This window comes from Haliaeetus albicilla, chromosome 18 (genome assembly GCF_947461875.1).
Source record: "Haliaeetus albicilla chromosome 18, bHalAlb1.1, whole genome shotgun sequence".
NCBI lineage: Eukaryota > Metazoa > Chordata > Aves > Accipitriformes > Accipitridae > Haliaeetus > Haliaeetus albicilla.
Genome location: NC_091500.1, coordinates 8108302 through 8129517, shown reverse-complemented (window position 1 = coordinate 8129517; position 21216 = coordinate 8108302). Strand labels below are relative to the sequence as shown.

The 21216-nt window shown below is 37.6% G+C and overlaps 1 protein-coding gene across 3 annotated transcripts in view; it reads right to left on the bottom strand.

Moving 5' to 3' along the window:
- The window catches only part of ATAD2B (ATPase family AAA domain containing 2B), a 79518-nt gene that overhangs the window by 3789 nt on the left and 54513 nt on the right, over window positions 1-21216 (bottom strand). For all 3 annotated transcript variants that reach the window (XM_069805692.1, XM_069805693.1, XM_069805694.1), the window contains exons 24-27: window positions 18290-18427; window positions 4232-4927; window positions 2459-2586; window positions 1176-1304 (exon numbers count right to left, since the gene is read on the bottom strand). In XM_069805692.1, the coding sequence (XP_069661793.1) occupies window positions 1176-1304; window positions 2459-2586; window positions 4232-4927; window positions 18290-18427 (1091 nt within the window). The remainder of the gene's footprint in view (window positions 1-1175; window positions 1305-2458; window positions 2587-4231; window positions 4928-18289; window positions 18428-21216) is intronic.

Genomic DNA, 21216 nt, shown 5'->3' with positions numbered 1-21216 from the left:
ATCAAAGTGTATTAGGGTCACTTACATAATTAATGTACACAATAGGTATTAAGAAAGCATTGCAATGGCACACCGCATGAATTCAACTCTTACGGCACACTTCTGCTATTGGTGACTCAGCTGTAAACACGTATCTGCACAGTTTGGAGAATCAAAGCAAAGAGCAGTCTCTACATACTCCTGCTCAGTAAGTGTCTTTTTCATCTACCTAACATTTGGCACAGACTTTCAAACATATTTTTAGGTGAAGACAGCAGAGGAATAGCATGAAAATGGTTTGAAAAGTATTTTGCAGGATCTCTACAATATCCCATGCTAAGGTCTTTCCAGGTTTTGTTGTAAAATATTCCTGGAGAAAAATATTTAGTGTTCAATGATCCAATTGGAAAATAGCAACTGTTGTCCTTTGGTTATCAGTTGAGTCAGCAAGCTGATCCAAACCCCTCTACAGCTAAAACAATGATGCTGGAGGGAATGCCCGTCCCAAGTTACGATCAGCTTACGCCAGTGGTGAAATGACCAATTTACTGTTGATGCAGACAGGAGGCCTTTGACAGCAAACACTTTAGAGGCCAAGGATGACAGCAAAGCAAACAACTGGCTTACATCACACTGTATTTGGCTTTCCCAGGGGTGTACTTACTGATCTAGATGAAGTTTGCAAACTTCTAAGGTCTTGTATGAAAGTCACAATCAGCAAACTGCATGGAGCAGAGGTACGTAATTTTTTTTTGGCCTAGTTACGCAAATGCAAGTAAGGGCAACCGCAGCAACACTGGCTCAGTGTGCCTCTAAAGCAGCCACTTTACATCCACTGTTAGTCATACCACAAATGTGGAAACTGCTTCTACTCAATTTTTATTCTGCTAGCATGCGCTTCTCCATTTTTACTCTGCTAACATGTGCTTCTCCATACTGCTGTCTCTCTCCTCTTTTTCCTCCATTGTTTTAGGTTAAATTCTTAATCCTTTTCTGAGGAAAGTATTATTAGAAACCACCTCTGGTTTTTAAGTCATTACTACACTAAACTCTTTTCTGTTTACACGTACCTTCCTCAAAGTCTATTTAAAGCTTCTGCCTGCTAGTACAATAATAATTTGATAGATTAACTTAATTCTTGAAAAAACAGTCTCACAAAAGTCAGATAAAGAATAAAAGAAACTGTACAACATCACCTCTATAAGTTGAGATTTGTCATAGTCTCTACGATGTCTGTAGATGCATTGACTGAGGAGCGAATACAATCTCTCAAGTTGGTCAACAGTCAGGTTGTCACTTTTCTTAACCACCAAATCAAGCAGTTTCTGTTGGAACAACAAAAGGCAAAGTTAAGAGCACTTTTATAATCACCTATTTTTTTAAGGACAAATCAGAAATGCAATCTCCTTATGAAGCCCTGTTTTATACAGATACATATAAATAAAAAGGACCACACCTGGATATCAGTAAGGCCACTGCTTCCATGTAGATCTAAAAAGGACTCAATGTCTCTTTTCATTTCTCTGCTTATACCCACACTTTCTTTTCTTATCTTAAGATTTTATAGTCAGTATAGCTGGGGCAACGTTTGTTCTGTTTGAATAATACTTCACCGTATTTCATCTTGGTCAATAATTATGACAAAGCAAACCACAAATAACGGCCTTGATAGCTAAAGCAGACATTTTTAAGAACTTGCATTGGCATGAAATTGTAAGAAGTACCAAATAGAAACACATTTGGAATTCCACAAATGTTGAAAAATGGTACAATAAAAGAAGAGGGGTGGGGAACAATACATGTAAAACTGCTCATAAACAAAAGGTGAAAGCGTGTATTTTACACAGTAGCAGAGAATAAAATTTAAGAATTTTTTTCTTAACACTTCTATTGTTTCCAAGGAGATTATCATCTGTACTCCACAGCAAATGGGATCTAAATTTCATAGTAGGTCAAGCTAGTTTCTACAATAGAAGACAGCAAATTTTGTTGTAACTTTGCTTAAAAAGAAACAAAACTGAAAGAAAATTAACAGCAGGGGTTCAGTCTATAACGTCAAAACATCAGCACAAATTCCAATTTGCTTTCCAATCCACTAACAGTTCTTTCCACCAAGTACACGTACACGGGAAGGGAAAAAGATGACGTTAACTCCTAATTACTAGGCACCCAGCAGATCCTCAGTAACTGGCATGTCCAATTAACACATATGAGTACCTGCAAAAACTGCAATTAAAATAGTGGACTGCTGTGCCATTACTGGATTTGTAAAGGTAGTAATGATGGGACAGTAAGGATTCAGTAGTTTTATTAACTCTTCATCCAAAAAACACTGATCAACAAAATATCTTCAAAAGTTAACCACTGCCGTAATACTTGTTTGCAGTCAAAAATAAAGAAAATATTGCTTGAGAACAGAGAAAGGAAGCATTTTTTATGGAGTCTGTTAACAGTTCAATTTATTTTTCAGTTCCATTACCTTTAGTCTGTCATGGTCAACAACTACAGACAGTAAGGGATCCGATGGTTCCTCCGGGACCTGCTCCAAACTTGCGGGCTTCGACTGTTCCATAGCGACTTTTCGTGTTTTCTTGCTTTTGAATACACCTGTAATTTGAAAAACAATTGTCAGCACTGTCAGTCTCAAAATGAACAGCTTGTTTCTTCACTTTGGTTTGATTTTGCCTGTTTGGTTTGTTGGGTTTTTTTGAGCCAAGCAAGCATGATAGTAGCAGTGCACATTATTCATCAGCTTTGCAGAATTCTGAACGTTTACAGGTGCACAAAACCACAGTTCAGAAAACACACGTGAAACTGGTCATCTTTAAAACTGAACTCCAAAGTCCCAACAGAAAACTGAATGTCACTGAAAGTTTTCCCATTGTATCATTTCTATTTAGCAACATCAAATTATGCAGCTTCTAAGGGAAGTTCAGGTATTAAGCTAGTGCTCAAAATCTTTTCTGCTTAAGTGAATCAAATCCTCATTTTTCTCTCCAAAGCAACCCATGTCTTCATCACCATGGTAATTCTAACATCTGCTCTACTCCTGAAACTTCATGTTTTTGTGACACATTTCTGTTTTCTTCCACCTCTATATTAAAGCTGTTGTCCAATCCTGTTGTGGAGAACAAAATATTTTTATATCTCTTGATTCTTTCCCTACACTGATTCACTGTTTTTTTTCTCTTCCTCAGCTATTTATAATGCCTTTTTTTCAGAGGACCACCTGTTATTATAGCCATCCTTAATGTATACAAAATTCAACTACAAATTTAGAATCGTAAAGGCTCTTAACGTACATCATATTCTTCTTCTGATATTCTTAGGACCTTTCTTCACTATTCTCCTTACCCTTAGAGAAAATATGTACAAACACAGACAACATGTATATAGTGATATTCTCATAATTCAGATCTCTCATTAAAGCTTATTTACTTTGTAAATCTCAACGCTAACTTTTGAAGTAAAGATTTCATTCTTTTAGACAATTCTGAAAAGCTAATTACAAAGGCAATCATGCGTAAGGCTTTTATTTCTCTTCCCTGAGGAAACTGTCTCTTGTCTTCAAAGGACGTGGCCCCTTCTTTAATGCACCACCAGGATTTCCCTTCTCCTTCTCTTATCTTTTTGCTGCACTGTTACTGTGTTGACTGTAACTCCAAAGCCAGATACCTTCTCCAATAGATAAACAAGGGTTTATCTGGCTTTTGCTACGAGTTAAACTGCTTTAACTTTTTGCTATGAGCAAATGTTTTTTAAAGGAATACATTCTGTATTTCTATGGTCTTTTATCAAATGTCAATGATACTTTTATCATAAATCTCTAACAGAACAAGTCAAAACATATCATATAGATCAAAATAAAGATCAGATAGAACATACAGACCAAAACATGTATCATATATTTATCTGCATTGATAATATTTTTTAAGTCCTTAATTATTGTTGAAAAGTTTTCTCAGAATTTACAGTATTTCCCATAAAGCCTACAAAAATAAACAGAATAGTCTAAGTACAGAAATACGCTTACTTGCCTAAGATAACATTACAGCAAGTCAAGGGTGGACTTCTAATTTATCTTTGTGGAATTATATGTTGTAAGCATACTAAAAGTTTCAAATAAATAGACAGCAGTTCATAGAATATTATCATATAATAGTCATTGTAACATAAGATTACAAATAAAAATATACACACAAATTAACTTGGACACTAAGATAAGGACAGAAACATTGAAAACAAGCTATACCTTCTTTATCTGCTTCAGCATCTTTAGTTTCAATGTCTGTGCTCTGTAGTGTTTTTTCATTATTGCTGCAATGTGGTAACTCAGCTTTCACTAGATCATCTCCTTGACTTTCACTGCAAGCTTCTGTTTTATCCTTTGGCTGATCTTCAGATGAAGATTTTTGCTTGTTACTAGACCCATCACTGTTGTCACAGGGTGAAACAGCATCAACTGATTCCATTTTACCATTGTGACATGCTGGAACAGGTATGCCCTCTGAGCTGTGTACAGATGTCTCTCCATTCACACAGTCCCCTTTTGATGTAGAGTCCTTCCTTAATTCCTTTTCAGTACTCAGGGTAACACTGTCGGTTATTAACAGAGATTCATTTGAGCTCTCTTCTTCTGTGGATGCAAAATTGTTTTCCTTTCCTGATGTCCCATTGTTAAGCCTCTGCTCTGCATCTATATCCATAATATCACAAGAGGATTCATCATTTGTCATAGAGAGATCTCCTGTTTCCTCCCCATTCTCCTCAATGCAGTCAGTGCTGATCTCTAGCTCTCCATTTTCCAGCAATTTACTGTCCTCTCCATGATTTTCATCATCAGCAAACTTTGCATCATCTTCATCTTTCTTCAAATTATTGACTTTCCTCTTCTTAATAATGCCTTTGCCCCACTGTGAGCGTCGTCTCGATTTTCTCCTTATTCGAACTGAATTGTAATGAAAAAAAGAAACTTTAGATGCACCAGTACCCCTCAGTAAACAGACTAGGATATTAGAATATGCTGTAGCGTGTGAGGCAATCAATGTGTTCACATTTCAAGGAAAAAGCAAGCTGTCTGTTGATTTCAGTGTGAGCAAATTACAGATACTAAGGACCTTTAGAAGTATAAGGAGTGAACGCTCAGTTGTGTTCACAATTCCTACTCTATGGAAACAAGGGCGACTTGCTAGCCTTTCCTCCTTGATGTAATTTATATATACCCATTTGTAGATAAAACACTAAAAGAAAACAGCTAAGCAATGATGTAGAACTCAGTCAGTCATTCTCATTTGGGTAATGCAGACTCTAAAGACAGTTATTCTCATTTTCCCTTTTTAGAACCTCAGCAATTTGAAATCATTATACAATGAAACAAATGGAAGTGCAATCCATGGATTCATAGAATAACTCAGGTTGGAAGGGATATCAGGAAGTCTCTAGTCCAACCTACTACTCAAAACAGGGTCAGCTATGAGGGCAGACCAGCTTACTCAGGGCTTTATCCAGCCATGTATTGAAAACTTCCATGGATGCAGACTAAATGACCTTCATGGGCATTCCGTACCAATACGTTAATTGTCGTAACAGTGAAAAAGGCTTTTTGCCCTCAGTCAGCACCTCTCATTTCAATTTATGTCCACTGTCAATTCAAAGACATCTTCACTGTTTAAGTCAGCTACATCTCCTCAATCTTCCCCTCATTCCCACCTCTGTACTCAAGTTCACTGCATTGACAAAATGTGGATTTAAAAAATGAGGATCTTTGTTTCAGACATGGACCATTTAGCAACCCTGTCTACAGCAAGACCTCACAAACACCTGCATTTATGCAATGAGTCTGTAAGCAGAAGGGGAAGCATAGGTCCTCAAACTAGCCTCATCACCAATGCCTTCCCTCCATATTATGCAACTCAACTTGAAGCAACATGGACATGTGATCCTTTTTTCATTACTTCTGCATCTTTTTTCATTTTTCCTTTTTCTTACTTGCACTTTCTGTGCCTTTGAAAAATCACATAATAAACTTCTTTTCAGAAAGGATGCCTTTTTTTTTTTACTAACCTATTTGCAGTGAAATACAAATAAGGCACCAATCTAAAAGGTTTGGAGGCACATTTGCAATACGATCAGCAAATACAGAAGGAAGACCATTCAAACCTAATACTATTGTTAACGTCCTTTTCAGGAGCACTAACAAGACACAGCTCAGAAGACTAAGGAAGAGATTGGGAAAAGCTGAAACTTCTACATTCAAATACAAGTAATGATGCAGACTGCTCATATTTTTGAAAAATTGCTGAAGGTGTGGCCAAGTGATTGTAATTGAAAATCACAGCCAATAGTTACCAGAGATTAACAAATTTTCTTCCATTTCAAAATGAACTCCTATGTGAGCACCTCCATAATGTTCTTGGTATTTGTAGGTTGCTTTGATTTATGGGATATTAAGTCCTAGATCTGTGTCTGCCAACCTCACACTGAGTTACAAAGATCTTGCTCTGAAGATACAAGCACTGTGCAAGTACAAGTGTTGAGAATTAATTCACAAAAGCTCAGAGAAGCACAGCTGTACTTCAGAATTTCCTCCCCATGAGTGGCATTTGTAAGCAGGTAGTTTAACCACTACATTAGGAATAAATCCTAACCTTTTAGCTTTAAAGCTATCTAAAGATACAATCATATTACAATAAAAAACACAGTCTCACTTGGAGTGTGTATTTATTGTTACAAATAATCCTTATGCAGAACTGTAAGATTTGAGGAAAAAAAATCCCCTTTCTCCAGCTATTTTGTAGATTTGATAGCAGCTTCTACAGTCAGTGTCACTGTTCTATTGATGACAAACTACAACCTATTCACATAACTTTTCAGGAGCTCATGTAATCTTTCCCTAGATTGTGCAAGAGATTTTCATTAATAACAGAAGCAGCAAACCTGAAACTAAACAGGAAGATGTAAACTTACAGACAAAAAAAATCCCTTATTACGCAATGGGTTTAGCCTCAGGTCAACTCCAAAGATGGGTAAATAAAGCACAGAAAGGGAGTAAAAGTCTGTTAAAGGAAATTTAACATGTTCTAAAGTGTATAAATTAATAAGAAAGTTGAAATTTTTAAAGATACACTGATTTTGGCTTTTTAGGCTGACTTTGCTGTAAGAGTCAGATAAAATGTCAAATATATTTGACATTTATTATATCAAAGAATTGTACTTTAAATATGCCCATTTCACTAGTGCATCCGTTTTGTCCACCCTGTGAGCTCCATCTGGGATGAGAACCCATAATTTGCCTAAACACACAAGTACATTCCTAAAATTCCTAAGTGTGGGAGAAATCACATTTAAGTAAAGCGGTATTAACCCTTGTATTACACATTTCATTAAATTCCAAGTCTTCCTCAATGACAGTCAGCAAGTCCAGCTCACTCACTCTCTCCTGCAGTACTATTCAAACATATGTTGTGCATGTTGGTTTTTATCGCTGTTTTTAATTAGGACAAAGCAACCACAAAAAGTGCCACAGAAGATGTCCTCCCAGGAATTGTGACGTTTACACTGCATCAAAACCAGTAAATGCAGGAAATTTTTCAGCTACCTCATCAAAGGATGCACACAAAACAGAGCTTTGATTGAAACATTGCCATTATTATAAAACTGGTGTTATGTCACAACATTAAAAAAATTGATACCTCCAACCAACACCTAAGATTTAGGAAAGAAGAACAGCATTTGATTGCCAGCTACTACAGAACATGCCCTCCTAACGTTTAATAGTATTTTTACTGACAAAAGCAATAATCTAGCTGCTTTGGGTTTTCACCCACATTTAGTCAAGAGAACTCAGTTAACGATAAAGTTTTTCCCTCCCAGACTCCTACCAGTTCTTATTTCACAGCAGTACCATTGTCACCTGAGCCACCCAGACCTGTAACCAACAGGTGACCAACACTTCTAAAATCCCAATTCTTTTTGTCCACATACTTCTAAGAATCAACCTTTTCCCCATCATTCAAATAAAAGCCTTCCTGCTTTCAACCCCTTCCATTCCGACTACTGAAGCCTTTTCTGCTCAGGCTTTCACAAACCCACCTAAATCTCTCATTTGAATTTATTTAACACAAACCTGCTCACATCATTGGGACCTCAGCGAGACTCTTAGTCCCCTACCTAATTTATCTTTGAGCCCATTCACCAGTGTTCACCTTGTTGGTCAAAGTAGACTTCTAGTCCTCACATTTAAACTGCCCCTTCAAAACAACACCTTTTTGTTCTCATCTGGCCTGCGTTGCTCCATGCAAAGAAATGTCTTTTGGGATACGAGAAGAAATTTTCGTTCCAGATCCTTAGCACCCATAGCATCATTACACAGATTTTTCTTTTAGACAGCTAAGCCTCTAGGAAGAGTGAAAAGCTGAGCAAGGAATACAACATTTAAAAACAAAACCCACCACCAGTCTGTCTTTCTATCCTGCCCACTTCCCCCGGTAAAGCTAAGGGAGTAGTACAAGTGGGAGGAGTGTTTAATGGAGCAGGGAACCATGTGACCAAATGTAGATGTCGACACCAGATTTCATCACCTAGATTGATTCCCTTTATATTTCCTGGAAAGAAAAAGGCACTACTGTGAGGTTAACACAGACCTGAGAAGCTGTCATATGAGGCAGGAAAATGTAAAATTGATCTCTGAATCCTGCAAAACAGTGGAATATGATTCAAAAAGGAAGAAGGAGCTACCACAGGGTAAAACTGATGCAAAACTAAAGGGCTAATGGGCAGGAACTAATGGTTTAATGGATTGCTGCTAAAAAATAAGCTTCACCTGGAGTCCCCTCTTCTGTACCTTAATGCTGATAATTTATAAAACTGCAAATTATCAAGAGCAGAATCCCACACTTTTTATTTTATATATAGTCAGTATGATTCATGACATTAAAGTTTTCAGTAAGTAACGGAATGGGATAGCTATTTACAGAAGAAAAACTTCAAGTTAACTTTGTTTAAAAAATTAACAGAGTATGTGCAATTGCAAGTTAACACCTTAACACCTTTTCAATTTTCCTTTTAAAACTACTCATCTGAAATCTACCCATTGATACCCAGTCTTTTGGCAGTATTTGTGCCAGAGGCGGTAGAAATACTATTGTCAGAGGAATCCTGCTTTATAGAACTGAGTTTCTGTAACTCAAACTATTATAATACCAATTATTCACACATGAATACATTCACTTGACTTCTGAATTGCTGAACTCTTCTCTCTATAATCTTCACATAACCTCTATAGGTTTGCGAAAGGGATCCTCACTTCAGTTCTAGCTTCTTTCTGGTTTGCTTTTTTTAAAATAGTTATTCAGAATTTTTAATGACAATAAATATCTGTTTGACTACAAGTCACACTAACATTTTGCTTGGGTTCACATGAAGTTGGTATCAAAAACAAAAGTTCCCCACTTTTTTTTTCCTAAGCTGCAGAGTCTATGCGGACAGCGTTTTTAAAGTGCAACGTAATACAATGTAATTAATCACTGAATACAAATTTACTCTGCATTTCATTAAACAGTAAGTGAGGTTTCTCAATTCTTCCACTCCTATGTTGAGACACTTTAAGAGTCGGCTGAAAGATCCCTAAACTTAGGCAGACAGCATTTCCCCCAGAGGTGGCCTCCCACGAGTGAAAACGAAATTCTGTACTTACTTCAAAAGGACTAGTCCTCTAAGCATAAGTTAAGTAAAAAGAAACCTGTGGCTGACTTTCAGAAGTTCTGAATTCTTGCCCACTGACAGGTTCTGCTTGGAGATTCTCAAGTCAGATACACCAAGTAATGACAACATCTTGTGGTGAAATAAGCACCCTTATCTAGGGGTGCACACCAACCCTGTCCAGAGCAGAGCACAGTTCTTGGATAGTGAAGAACAGTGATAGTAAAAAAAAACCCAAAACAATATGAACAAACAAATCCAAATCATTCCCACATTCCTGAGGTATTTCTGCAAGATCTAGAGGTAACTGTGACCTTTCTGTTTAGTAGTCTCAGGAAAACGTATCTCAAAAACATGGGTGAATGGTACAGAAGCTTCAGAGTTGAGGCATACACTGTTGCTGTCCCCCAATCTAGCAGTACAGTGAAAGAACTGCAGACTATATAGAAATAAAGTTAACAGTTGGAAAAGGATGCAGATATAATTAGAAGATTCAAAGACTGTCAATTATTAACAAGCAAGTCTGCTTGCCTTAATGTGGATGAACTCTAATGAGAAGATGTAGCAGTCAAAGCAGATATGTTTCTCTTGAAATTTCTGTAGTTTGACTACGAGAGTATATTGAGTGTAGTACAGTATGAGTGGAGGCTAACAAGTTCACTTTATGCTGTAGAAAAGAAGACCCTTATATGCCTCTGCACTGCTTGTAAGTCTATCAGAGAATGTGAATCCTCTGTCATTAAATGATAAAACTCAATGCATCAAACACTAGATTCTCTCGTTACCTTTATTTCATGAAGAATTCCTGGGGATTAAAATCCAAAGGAGATTCTCATGGCAAGCAAGATCACCATGGATCTAGATTTTGTGTCTGCAGTATCATCAAGAACCACTTGAAGCAATGCACGTGTTTTAAGTTTTTCTTCGATGATCAAAACCCTAAACTTCTTTCTGATGTCTTGTGTGTAAAGTAACTCAAAGCCTTGAGAAAGCACTTATTACCAGCAATTTATGCTCTCTTATGCAGCATCCAGAATATCTACCTATCTGCCACAGTAATTTAGCTGCTTCCAGTAGCTCCACATTCCTTACCAAGGGGCACTGAATAGTCTACTTGAAAGTCTCTGGAGTTTTTAGTCACAAAGTCCCAAACTGCAGTCAGAGATAAGCAGCAAGAAAGAACAGAGCACAGTTCCACAATGGCTTAAAAAGCAAAATGAGGTGCCAGCTTCCACTAACAGACAAAGCCATTTCTCCCTCCAAAGCCAGCTATAGCATTTCCACTACCTCATTTGTGCCGGCGCTACTGTTCCTGCAGTAAAACAGATAAGGGAACTAAATCCATCTGAAATGTTGGGGTTTTTTCTGGGTTAGTTTTCAACATCTTCAGTTGAGCTTTCCAACTCATGAATGATGGTGCTGGCACAGGGGACATGGTGGGAATATGCAACCAGTGAAAACGCAAGACAGCACCTTTAGTAGTAACCTGCAGCTTGAAGTGACTGTGGAAACTAACCCCTACAAGACATGTCATTTTCTTCACCTAGATGGAAGGCACCCAAGGCACAGACCTGAAAAGTGCATTAAAAAACTGTATGCAACAACTTAACATATTTACGATCTTCACCAGCATATATAACAGCTTATGTTATGTAAACAAATACTTGAAGAACCTGTATGCTTCTACTCAAAAAGAGGTCCAGTTCCATAAGAAGGAGATGAAACGTTTCCAAAAAAAATCTTGGCTGCAGTATCCCCAGCATTTTCTCCCCCTAGTCAACTGCTTTCCCCTACCATCCTCTACAATGCTCTCAACTCAGGCTCTTCCCAATATTTCTCACAAAACACTCCCAATATTTCTCACAAAACACTCCCAATATTTCTCACAAAACACTCCCAATATCTTCTGTTCCTCCCCACCCCAGCTGAACAGGACACACTACATCTGAGGTGTGCATGCCATGTCTGGCCAATAGAATGTTTTAACTGATCAGCTAACACAGCCAGGCAGAACAAGTAACTACCATTTTCAATCTATAGCCTTCTCCTTCAGTAGGTGCGTAGATTTATCCAGCTACCAATTTTCACAAAACCTGCAGAAACCTAATCTTTCAGCCCTCAACTCCTGTCAATCTGTCTGAACCCAGCTAAATGATTCAGAAGTTATTAGGGGAGCGGAGATGGACAGAGAGCACAGGTACTATTTTCTTGGGAAACTGAGCTAAAAATACAGAATCATAGAATCATTTAGGTTGGAAAAGACCTTTAAGATCATCGAGTCCAACCGTTAACCTAGCACTGTCAATGCCACCACTAAGCCATGTCCCTAAACCACGTGCCACATCTACATGTTTTAAATGCCTCAAGGGATGGTGACTCCACCACTTCCCTGGGCAGCCTGTTCCAGTGCTTGACAACTGGTTTTGGTGAAGAAAGTTTTCCTAATGTCCAATCTAAACCTCCCCTGGCACAACTTGGGGCCATCTCCTCTTGTCCTGTCACTTGTTACTTGGGAGAAGAGACCGACCCCCACCTGGCTACAACCTCCTTTCAGGCAGTTGTAGAGAGCGATCAGGTCTCCCCTCAGCCTCCTTTTCTCCAGGCTGAACAACCCCAGTTCCCTCAGCCGCTCCTCATAAGACTTGTGCTCCGGACCCTTCACCAGCTTCGTTGCCCTTCTCTAGACACGCTCCAGCACCTCAATGTCTTTCTTGTAGTGAGGGGCCCAAAACCGAACACAGTACTCGAGGTGCAGCCTCACCAGTGCCAAGTACAGGGGGACAATCACCTCCCTGCTCCTGCTGGCCACGCTATTTCTGATACAGGCCAGGATGCCGTTGGCCTTCTTGGCCACCCGGGCACACTGCTGGCTCATATTCTGCTGGCTGTCCACCAGCACCCCCAGGGCCTTTTCCACCAGGCAGCTTTCCAGCCACTCTTCCCCAAGCCTGTAGCGTTCCATGGGGTTGTTGTGACCCAGGTGCAGGACCCAGCACTTGGCCCTGTTGAACCTCATACAATTGGCCTCAGTCCATTGATCCAGCCTGTCCAGATCCCTCTGTAGAGCCTTCCTACCCTCCAGCAGATCAACACTCCTGCCCAACGTGGTGTCCTCTGTGAACTTACTGAGGGTGCACTCGATGCCCTCGTCCATATAATTTACAAGAAACCACAGTAATTATGTTAGTAAAGTACATGACAAGACAGTCACACAGGAAAATTAAAGAGAAAAATGAAGTCAAAAGAGAAGAGACAATCATACTAGTACAACCTGTGGATATAATTTTTAGACTTTCCCACCTCTATAGATCTGCTCATTTTCCCTCTGCTGAGTAGCTTTGTACAACAGCAACTATTACAGCTATATACATTTTTTGTATAATCAGTTGGCTCTTCAGGACTACTGAATGACACCTTCCCTGCTGCAAGACAGCCATGAACAAGTGAAAGGTTCTCCTGCAACTTCACAAGCAGAGAAGCAGCTCCTGCTCTTATTACAATTACAATGAATAGAGATTACAGCATTCATTTATATCACGTATCTGGAAGTTCATGCCTGCTGGCTGGTTTCTGTGTCAGGAGGCAAAATTTAAAAAAAAAAAAAAAAAAAACAACACAAAGAAAACTGAAGTTAAGAAATGGGTAATAATCACAGGAAAATCAACAACTTCTACAGACAGAAACTTTACACCAAGTCTTCAAAGAATTTAAATCAAACATTGCCACAGTTTTTAAAGGGAAAGAGTAAGATATATCTCAAAGGTCTGAAAACTATGTTTTATTACATCACTTGAGCAAATCACTTAGATTAAAAAAAAATTGATTTTAGAAGAACTCATTAAAAAAATCTTTTTCTAAAAAGTCTCTCTTTTTACCATGTTTGTAAGAAAGGTGGTGATAATGCTTTCAGGAAAACCTCCTTCTTGAGAGGATGAACAATCTTGCATTACTGAGTTAGAAAGGAGATGAATAACAAGAGAATATAAAAAAAGTCACTGATCAGGTAAATTGTGCGACCTTCTTTGCCCTCTGTCAGAGAAAGAAGACAATCAATTAATTCATAATACAGGCAGGTATTTAACAGTGATGAAAGAAAATTTCTTTGCCACCAGGTATCACTCAGTCCAAAAGTTTGATGGGATCCCAAAAAAGAACAGGCAGTCAGGATTTATTAGAACTCCCACAAATTCACTAAATGGCATTTTAAATTAGAAGAATTACAAAGCCTATGGGTTTTAAAAGAACTGTTAACCAACTCAGAATCAACTAAGTTGGTTTCTCCTTCAAAATCAGGCATGAAAAAAAAAGATTTTTATTTGTCAAATGCTTGCAACTTCCTTTTAAAGCATCTGGTTGAAGCCAGCATCAGATATAGGAGATCAAACTACTCTCATCCAGAATGCCAACTCCTACATTACCCAGAACAAAATGATAAAGAAACAAAAAGAGACAGTTGTCTCAGCTCTGAGTAAAGATGTCCTCAAATTCCAGAAAATCATTTTTAATGGTTTTTGTCAAGTTACAGTACTTGCCTCTATCTCAAGTGAGAATTAATCCAAGTCAAATCCCTTTTCTGGAAAGCAGAATGAGAAAAGAAAACAGTAGCAAATATAGGATTTGTGACAAAACATCAGCAGCTACTTGGATTTTAATGTTAGCATCTGGATGACTGTTAATATGGCAGTATCCAAATTCTGAATCCAAATTCAGAACTAGTCCAAAAGGCAGAAAATAGTTAAACTAATAAAAACTATATGGCATCTGGTCTGCCATGTCCTTTGATAAGGCATTACTGCAGTCATATGAATGTCTGAAGTACACCGATCACCGACACCACTGTAGCAGAGGTCAAAAACTGAACAGATAAAAAACAGACCAAAAAAAAACCCAAAAAAACCCACCACAAACAAAAAAAAAAAACCAAACACAAAAAGGCACACAAAATTTTATTTATTTAGGAACTAGATTTTCTGCAGCAGTTTTTTATATCCTTGCTTGATCCCTCTACAGTTCTTTCTATAGAGAGACCACTAATCACTCCAATTGTTGGGAAAAGTTAGCAGTGTGTTTATTTCATATTTCAGAAAACTACTTTTATAAAAAACTTATATTTTTAATACTTCACATAACACAAAATATTTTAATTTTTTTATTTGCTCCAAATGCCATTTTCACAGCTATCATATTTATCACACAGCATAAAGGACATGAAGAAAACATAAAATCTGCAGTCTACCACTACAATATATTATCATTAAATATTGCAAAAAAAAGATAAGAATGTAAAATCAAATCTTCCCCATACAGTTTATTTATATGTAACACTAAAAGAAGTGACTGCAAGACAGTAAAATAATATGCAACATACTCCATCTACTGGCAAAACAGAGCAGTAGGACAAAGTTTTACTACACAGCATCCCAATGGTTAAAGAGATGCTAATGTTTTATGCATTAACATGTATCCAAACCATTTAGCAATGATTAAGTCACCAGACACACCAAACTATACATTATTGGTAGCTTCCTTTTCCACACATGTACGTATAAAGGTGAAACGACACCCTTCTCATCAGTGCCCAGTGACAACAGGTAATGGGCACAGACTGAAATATAAGACATTCAATTCAAAATTAAGAAAAAGTAATTATTGTGAGCATGGCCAAGCCCTAGAAGAGGTTTCCCAGGCATGTCACGGAGCCTCCATTCTTAGAGATATTCAAAACACAACTGGACATAGCCTTGAGCAACCAGCTCTGAGCAGGGGAGTTAGACTAGATGATCTCCAGAGGTTCCTTCCAACCACAGAAATTTTGTGGTTCTATGATCATACAACTACTTATATCAGGCTTCTGACCTATGTCCCATTCTAAGTTCCCACCAGAACACTTGCACTTTTCTCAAAATACACAGTTGATATGGAAATATTTTAAATTATCTGTGGCAGAACTCTCCCAAATGGATTTTCAGCAACTTCTAGTAATGTAATACTTTTAAAACTCATCTATATTGTGATACACAATCCATCACAGGTGTACCTTCAACAAGGGAAATGGAAGTTGCAGATTAAATCTAGCTCAGGAATGTCTATCACCGTGCCTACAAATAGAGCAACTATTTTGTGCCACAATTCTGACAGCCCATGTGGTCTAAGCAAATTAAAAAAAAAATCTAAAGTACATTAGAAAAATTAAATAAATCACAAAATAATAGGTAACTAAAACAATTAAATAAAGCTTCATACAAAATACATAACCTCAGAAACAAACCAACACTCAATAAACTAACTCTCGTTCTCTACTGTACTAGCCCTAAACAGTAAACAGGGCTTTAAACTGGGTGAGGCTGATGTACTGTCTGTACTCAACTCTGGTTTTAGAGAAGACGCTTGACATCCTTTAGGGTTCTCAAGTGTTTCATCTGAATTGACCTTTTTGCAGCTATTTTCTAAAATACTGTAAACAAAGCTCCTAAAAAAATTAATTCAATAAGGAAAGTAATGTTATGACTGGTATTTTTTTTGTTAGAGAATTCAAGTTCAAATAACAGAAAAAAATGGAAGATTTTCAGAATTATTAATTGGAAAGTACAGGTTTTATCCTGTGTAATTAAAATACATGAATCATTGTCCTTGTTACTCTGCCTGTATAATACATTTCAGTCTTTAAAAAAAAAAAAATCTTAGTTCTTGACCATACAAAAATTTCCACTCTACCTCTAAATTTACGTCTGTTCAGAAATCCCTTCTCTAAACTTGCCTCTTCCATTTAAACAATTGCAATCCACCATATAATTGGCTGCTATTCAAGCTCCCTACAATCTGCTCGGTTCTGCTCTCACCTTACTCTAGTTCATTCCCTCAAACACCCTTTTAAGACTGTTTCTCTTCCTAGTTTGTAGTCTCCGCTGAACGTACCACATCAATCTTTAAGCGTGCCCATGTACTATTTGAATCCCTTCTGCAGATTTCTGATTGCTCATCAATTCCTGGTTCTCTCTCTTGATTACTAGATGCATCACATCCCTCCTGGACTAGTTATCTTGCCCAGACTCAACCTTAAAAGGAAGATTTTCATTTGATCATAGTCCCAAACACCACTAAGTCTCAAATTTTCTTGCCGCCCAACCTAAATCACCAAAACACTAGCAGGAACGGTGCCTTAACACTAACTTCTTTCTTGTTTACTGGCAGTTTCCTTTAGCTGATGGTTCTAGTCTTCAAACAACTGCCACTGCATCCACAACATTAGGTAGAGAAGAGAGCAGAGGTACCAGAGCTGCTTTTTACACAAGTCACCAGTAATAGCTGCTATCTCTCTTCCCAAGAAATGGCTGGCTTGGAGGTGTAGAAACCCTACCGTATGCAGCACAGCACACAGAGCCAGGAAAGTGCTCTGTAGATCAGCCAGAGTGAGAATCTCCGTCTTGGATTTCACAGGAAACTAAAAAAAAATTGAGAATCCCTTCCCTCCTCTCTCCCTTTTTGCATGAGCTGCCCAATGAATAAAGAACAGTTGGATCCACATCACCAATTTATTATATCACAATTTATTCAAACCACAACTCTCTACTATTGACTGTAATTCCTTTAACGGAAGAAATTACTGCTTCAGGAAATAAAACCATACACCTGTAATTAATTAAACTATTCCACATCAACACTATCATTCATATATAAACGATGTTAATCTCTGGGCAGTTAGCATCATGCCTAGAAAACTTTCTCATCAAGGAAAAGCACCGTGAAGGAGAGCACAAAGACCAACGAAAATTTGTCAGCTTCAATCTATCAGTTTCCCTATTAAGCAATAACTGATAATGCTATTAATAATATATTAATAATGGATTCCACATCTTGAGCAGGAAAGCCAGGCACAACTATCAGTATATCCCTCATACTCACTTTCTCTTGTAGTCTTTATTTTGTTTATAACAAAAATATCTGTAGTGTATTTACCTGTTCTAATCAACTTACCTCTTGGAAAATAATTAGCAGTGCCTCTGATTACGGACACCACAGTCACTCCTCAAAATTCTAAAGATTTTGATCACTTAATTGGACTAATCCAGTAAGCTGCAGGGAGAGTACCTTAACATCCTCCAATAATGGGTACTGACTATTGAAAACCAGGTGCCATAAAGGAAAATACAGTTAAATTTGTAATCTCTTTTCTAACTTTTCGCATGATACTGTATGTATTGAAGATAGGAAGCGAGTAACTATAGTGCATATAAGAGTATGAAGCAGTGTGTAGGTATGTACCTGTGAATACACACAGAGTAAACAAATCTTAACACTCAAACAGGTAAAAGTTTCTTCTCATTGGATCAGAGTTGTCTTGTACTGAAAACAGTCTTTTACAAAGAAAAATGTAATACTCATATTACATTAGTAAAAGTTATTCCTTATCACAAAAACAGGAATCCTGCTTCTTTACACTTTTTGGGCAGAGATTTCATGTAGTCAGAAAGAGTATTTCCTAAAGTTCCACGTGTTTCATGCCTAAAATTACTTCCGGAAATAATCAGTGAACAGTATTAGACACACATTTGAAATGTTTGCCATTCTCTAGTACCCCTAATTTTGCACAATTACCACCCAACATACTTACATGCACATTTATTTGCAGAGTTGGGCCACACCGTCATTGTGGGTTTTTGTTTGTTCCGGAAAGCCTCTTCAACTCTAGCTTCTGTTTTCCGTACAGTAGAACCATGAGGATTTATTTGTTCTGCTGTTACTGATAAGCCTGCATACAGAAGATAACCATACCTATTTAAATAAACCAAGCTGCATAAAACTATTGAATTTTAAAAGAAATTTGGAATACCATGGCTGCAATAAGAAAACGTCAATTAATATTTAGCTGGACATTCAAAACAAAGATTAGAATCAAGAATATTTGTTTTCTACTGACAAAATAACTCACTGGTTGCATGGTCTTAAAACTGTCAGCTCTGACAGCTTAGAAAAATATGAGTGTCTCTCACACTTCGGTCCCCAAAGATTGCACTCTTCTATCCAAATTTCCTCTATAAAGCAAATTCTTATTGACAGTTTCAATTTTTCCTAATTTTAAGCAGATGATTTAAAGTAAGTGGCAATCCATAATAGCATTCTATGCCATATCAAAGAGTATCTGAATAAAAACCTTGTATTGTCACCATGATCTATGTTATGTAAAACGGATCCATTTCAGAGTCAATATGAACTCTTAGATTAAGAAAACTGCAATTGTGCTTCTAACAAAAAGTCTGGTTTGCTTTCTGTAATGTAAGTTCATCTCATAGCTTCTACTATTTCAAACAGTTTTTAATTAAATTCTAAAATTGCAAACTTTCATATTGGTTAAGCACATTTTAAAGACAAACGAATCTCTGAAGTTTCATATTTGTGAACTAGAATTTCCTATCCATCTACTACAACAGTCTTCAAAATGTCATACCATGTCTCCAATAGTAACCAGAACCAAGTGATCATGAGCTGACAAGAAGCTCCAAAACTGATGAATGCAGAAATTAAAAGATTCACAAAAGAACTCTCACCTAATAGTTAATAGTTACAGCATAAGTTTCTAGGTACCATTACAAGTATTTTCCACTGCATATCAAGTACATGATATGCTTGATATCATATCAAGTATTTCATTACTCAAAACTTCCACCACTTCTAACTTGTTATCTGCTGTTTTCAACAAGCTGCTGCAAATTCCAATAATCTACTATACATGTTTTTCATTTGCCAGCTTAGAACTTGTTATCCTTAGATTTAGTCTTTCAACAACAGCACCTCATTTCAGTACTACAAGAACAAGAAATTCTAGTTTAACTTCTAGATAACAATTTTATTATACAGTTTATTATTCTGTTACACTGCAGTACTTCTGAGATTGGTCACCAATCTCAGTACTAAATAAAAATGGCAGATCTGTCAAAAAAACAGAAAAGTTGTGGAAAAAGAAAGTGATGTAGAAATACCTTCCATTTTAAAACTATGTAAATTGCTACTTAACTTGCCAAGAGAATTGTGAAGAAAATGGATATGAAGCTTTTTAGCCTTAACCCTCATCTTCAGTATCCTGGAAAATAAATTAAGTGCTAATACATGGCACAATTCAGAAAATCAATGGCTTTTTAACTGGGTAAAGATTAAAAAGCCTACAGTACGTGTCACTTGCCTTCCAAACTCCTCTGTGATTCCAGACAGAAATACTTGATAACATTTCCAGAGAATCTATTAGAAGCCTCATGCAGACCAGCTTGCGCAATTCCATCCAAATCATGTTGAATGTTGAAGTCTTTCCAAATGTGGCCAAGAAAATGTTGGCCAAAATGTAACCAAGTACGGGGCACGTTCTTTTTGTCAGAAGACAAATTTCCTTTCTGATGGTGACAGCCACCCACTCTGATTCCATCTGTGACTGCAACACTACCTTGACCTGTTCTGAGGTGGTATTAATACAAGTTTTATATTCAGCCCAAAACCCACTAGTCGATTCTCATGATATACCTGGACTTTTTTTCCCCACAGTCCACTGTTTGCATTATTGCCCTTCTTTCACAATAGTCCTGTTGGCAAGCTAAGAATTTTAACTCTGGTAAGGCTTGAAGGTAGGATCCTTTATCAAGATGACTCCAGAAATAAATGCAGATTTTTTTTTTTCTTTTTCCTCAGCAGACTGTACACATGCCAGTCTGGCACTTTTAAAGGAACATGAAAAGAGAAGTTTAGGGTACTCTGAGCTGAAAAAAAAGCCTGCATCATATAGTGAAGCATACTCACTGTGACTTCAGTCTCAACATTCATTTAAGGCCTTGCTTGGACATCTCTTACTGATATTAAAAAGAAGTACTTAAGGGTTCAATTCCCCACCACTTTGTCAGGCAACAAGGCTGGCTGCCTGATTCAGCATGATTTCATTGGGTAGCTCCACTGTGACAAACAGCATGGTATAAGCACCTCCCCTTGCATTTCAGTGACCAGTTGCACAAAGATTTTGGAGAGCAAAAGGCATAGTTTGCACTGCTTACACAATTTTCCTCAAATATTTCCTAACTGAAACCTTCCATTATTTCAAAACATACCCTTATGAAGCAGAGGGGAAGAAGGAGGATCTGGGGATCATTTCCATACCTGTCCATCTGGTAATCAATCCAAAGAAGAAACCAGAAATCACTTAACCTTGTGGACATCCAATCAAAAGAAGAAACTGCAAGTATATGCCTTTGTTGTCCCTTGCCCAAAATGTTCCAAAACACGGTACGTGTCAAAGTCTAGACCAGCAGATGCACTGTGATTTTGCTGATCTGCTGTCTTGCTGAGTATCTTCTGTAGAGCAAAATGGGAGTAATGGCAAGGCTGATGAGCCTTCAAATCCCTTCCATCCATTACAATTATCAGTGCCAAGATTACGTGCCTGAAGTACCATCTTCTTCATGTTCTACACGACAGCCTTGGACACAACTCCTGATCCAGGGGCAGGACAATCTCTTGTGCTTGCCTTACAGCATGAGGCTTCCTCAGACCTCAAGCGCTTGA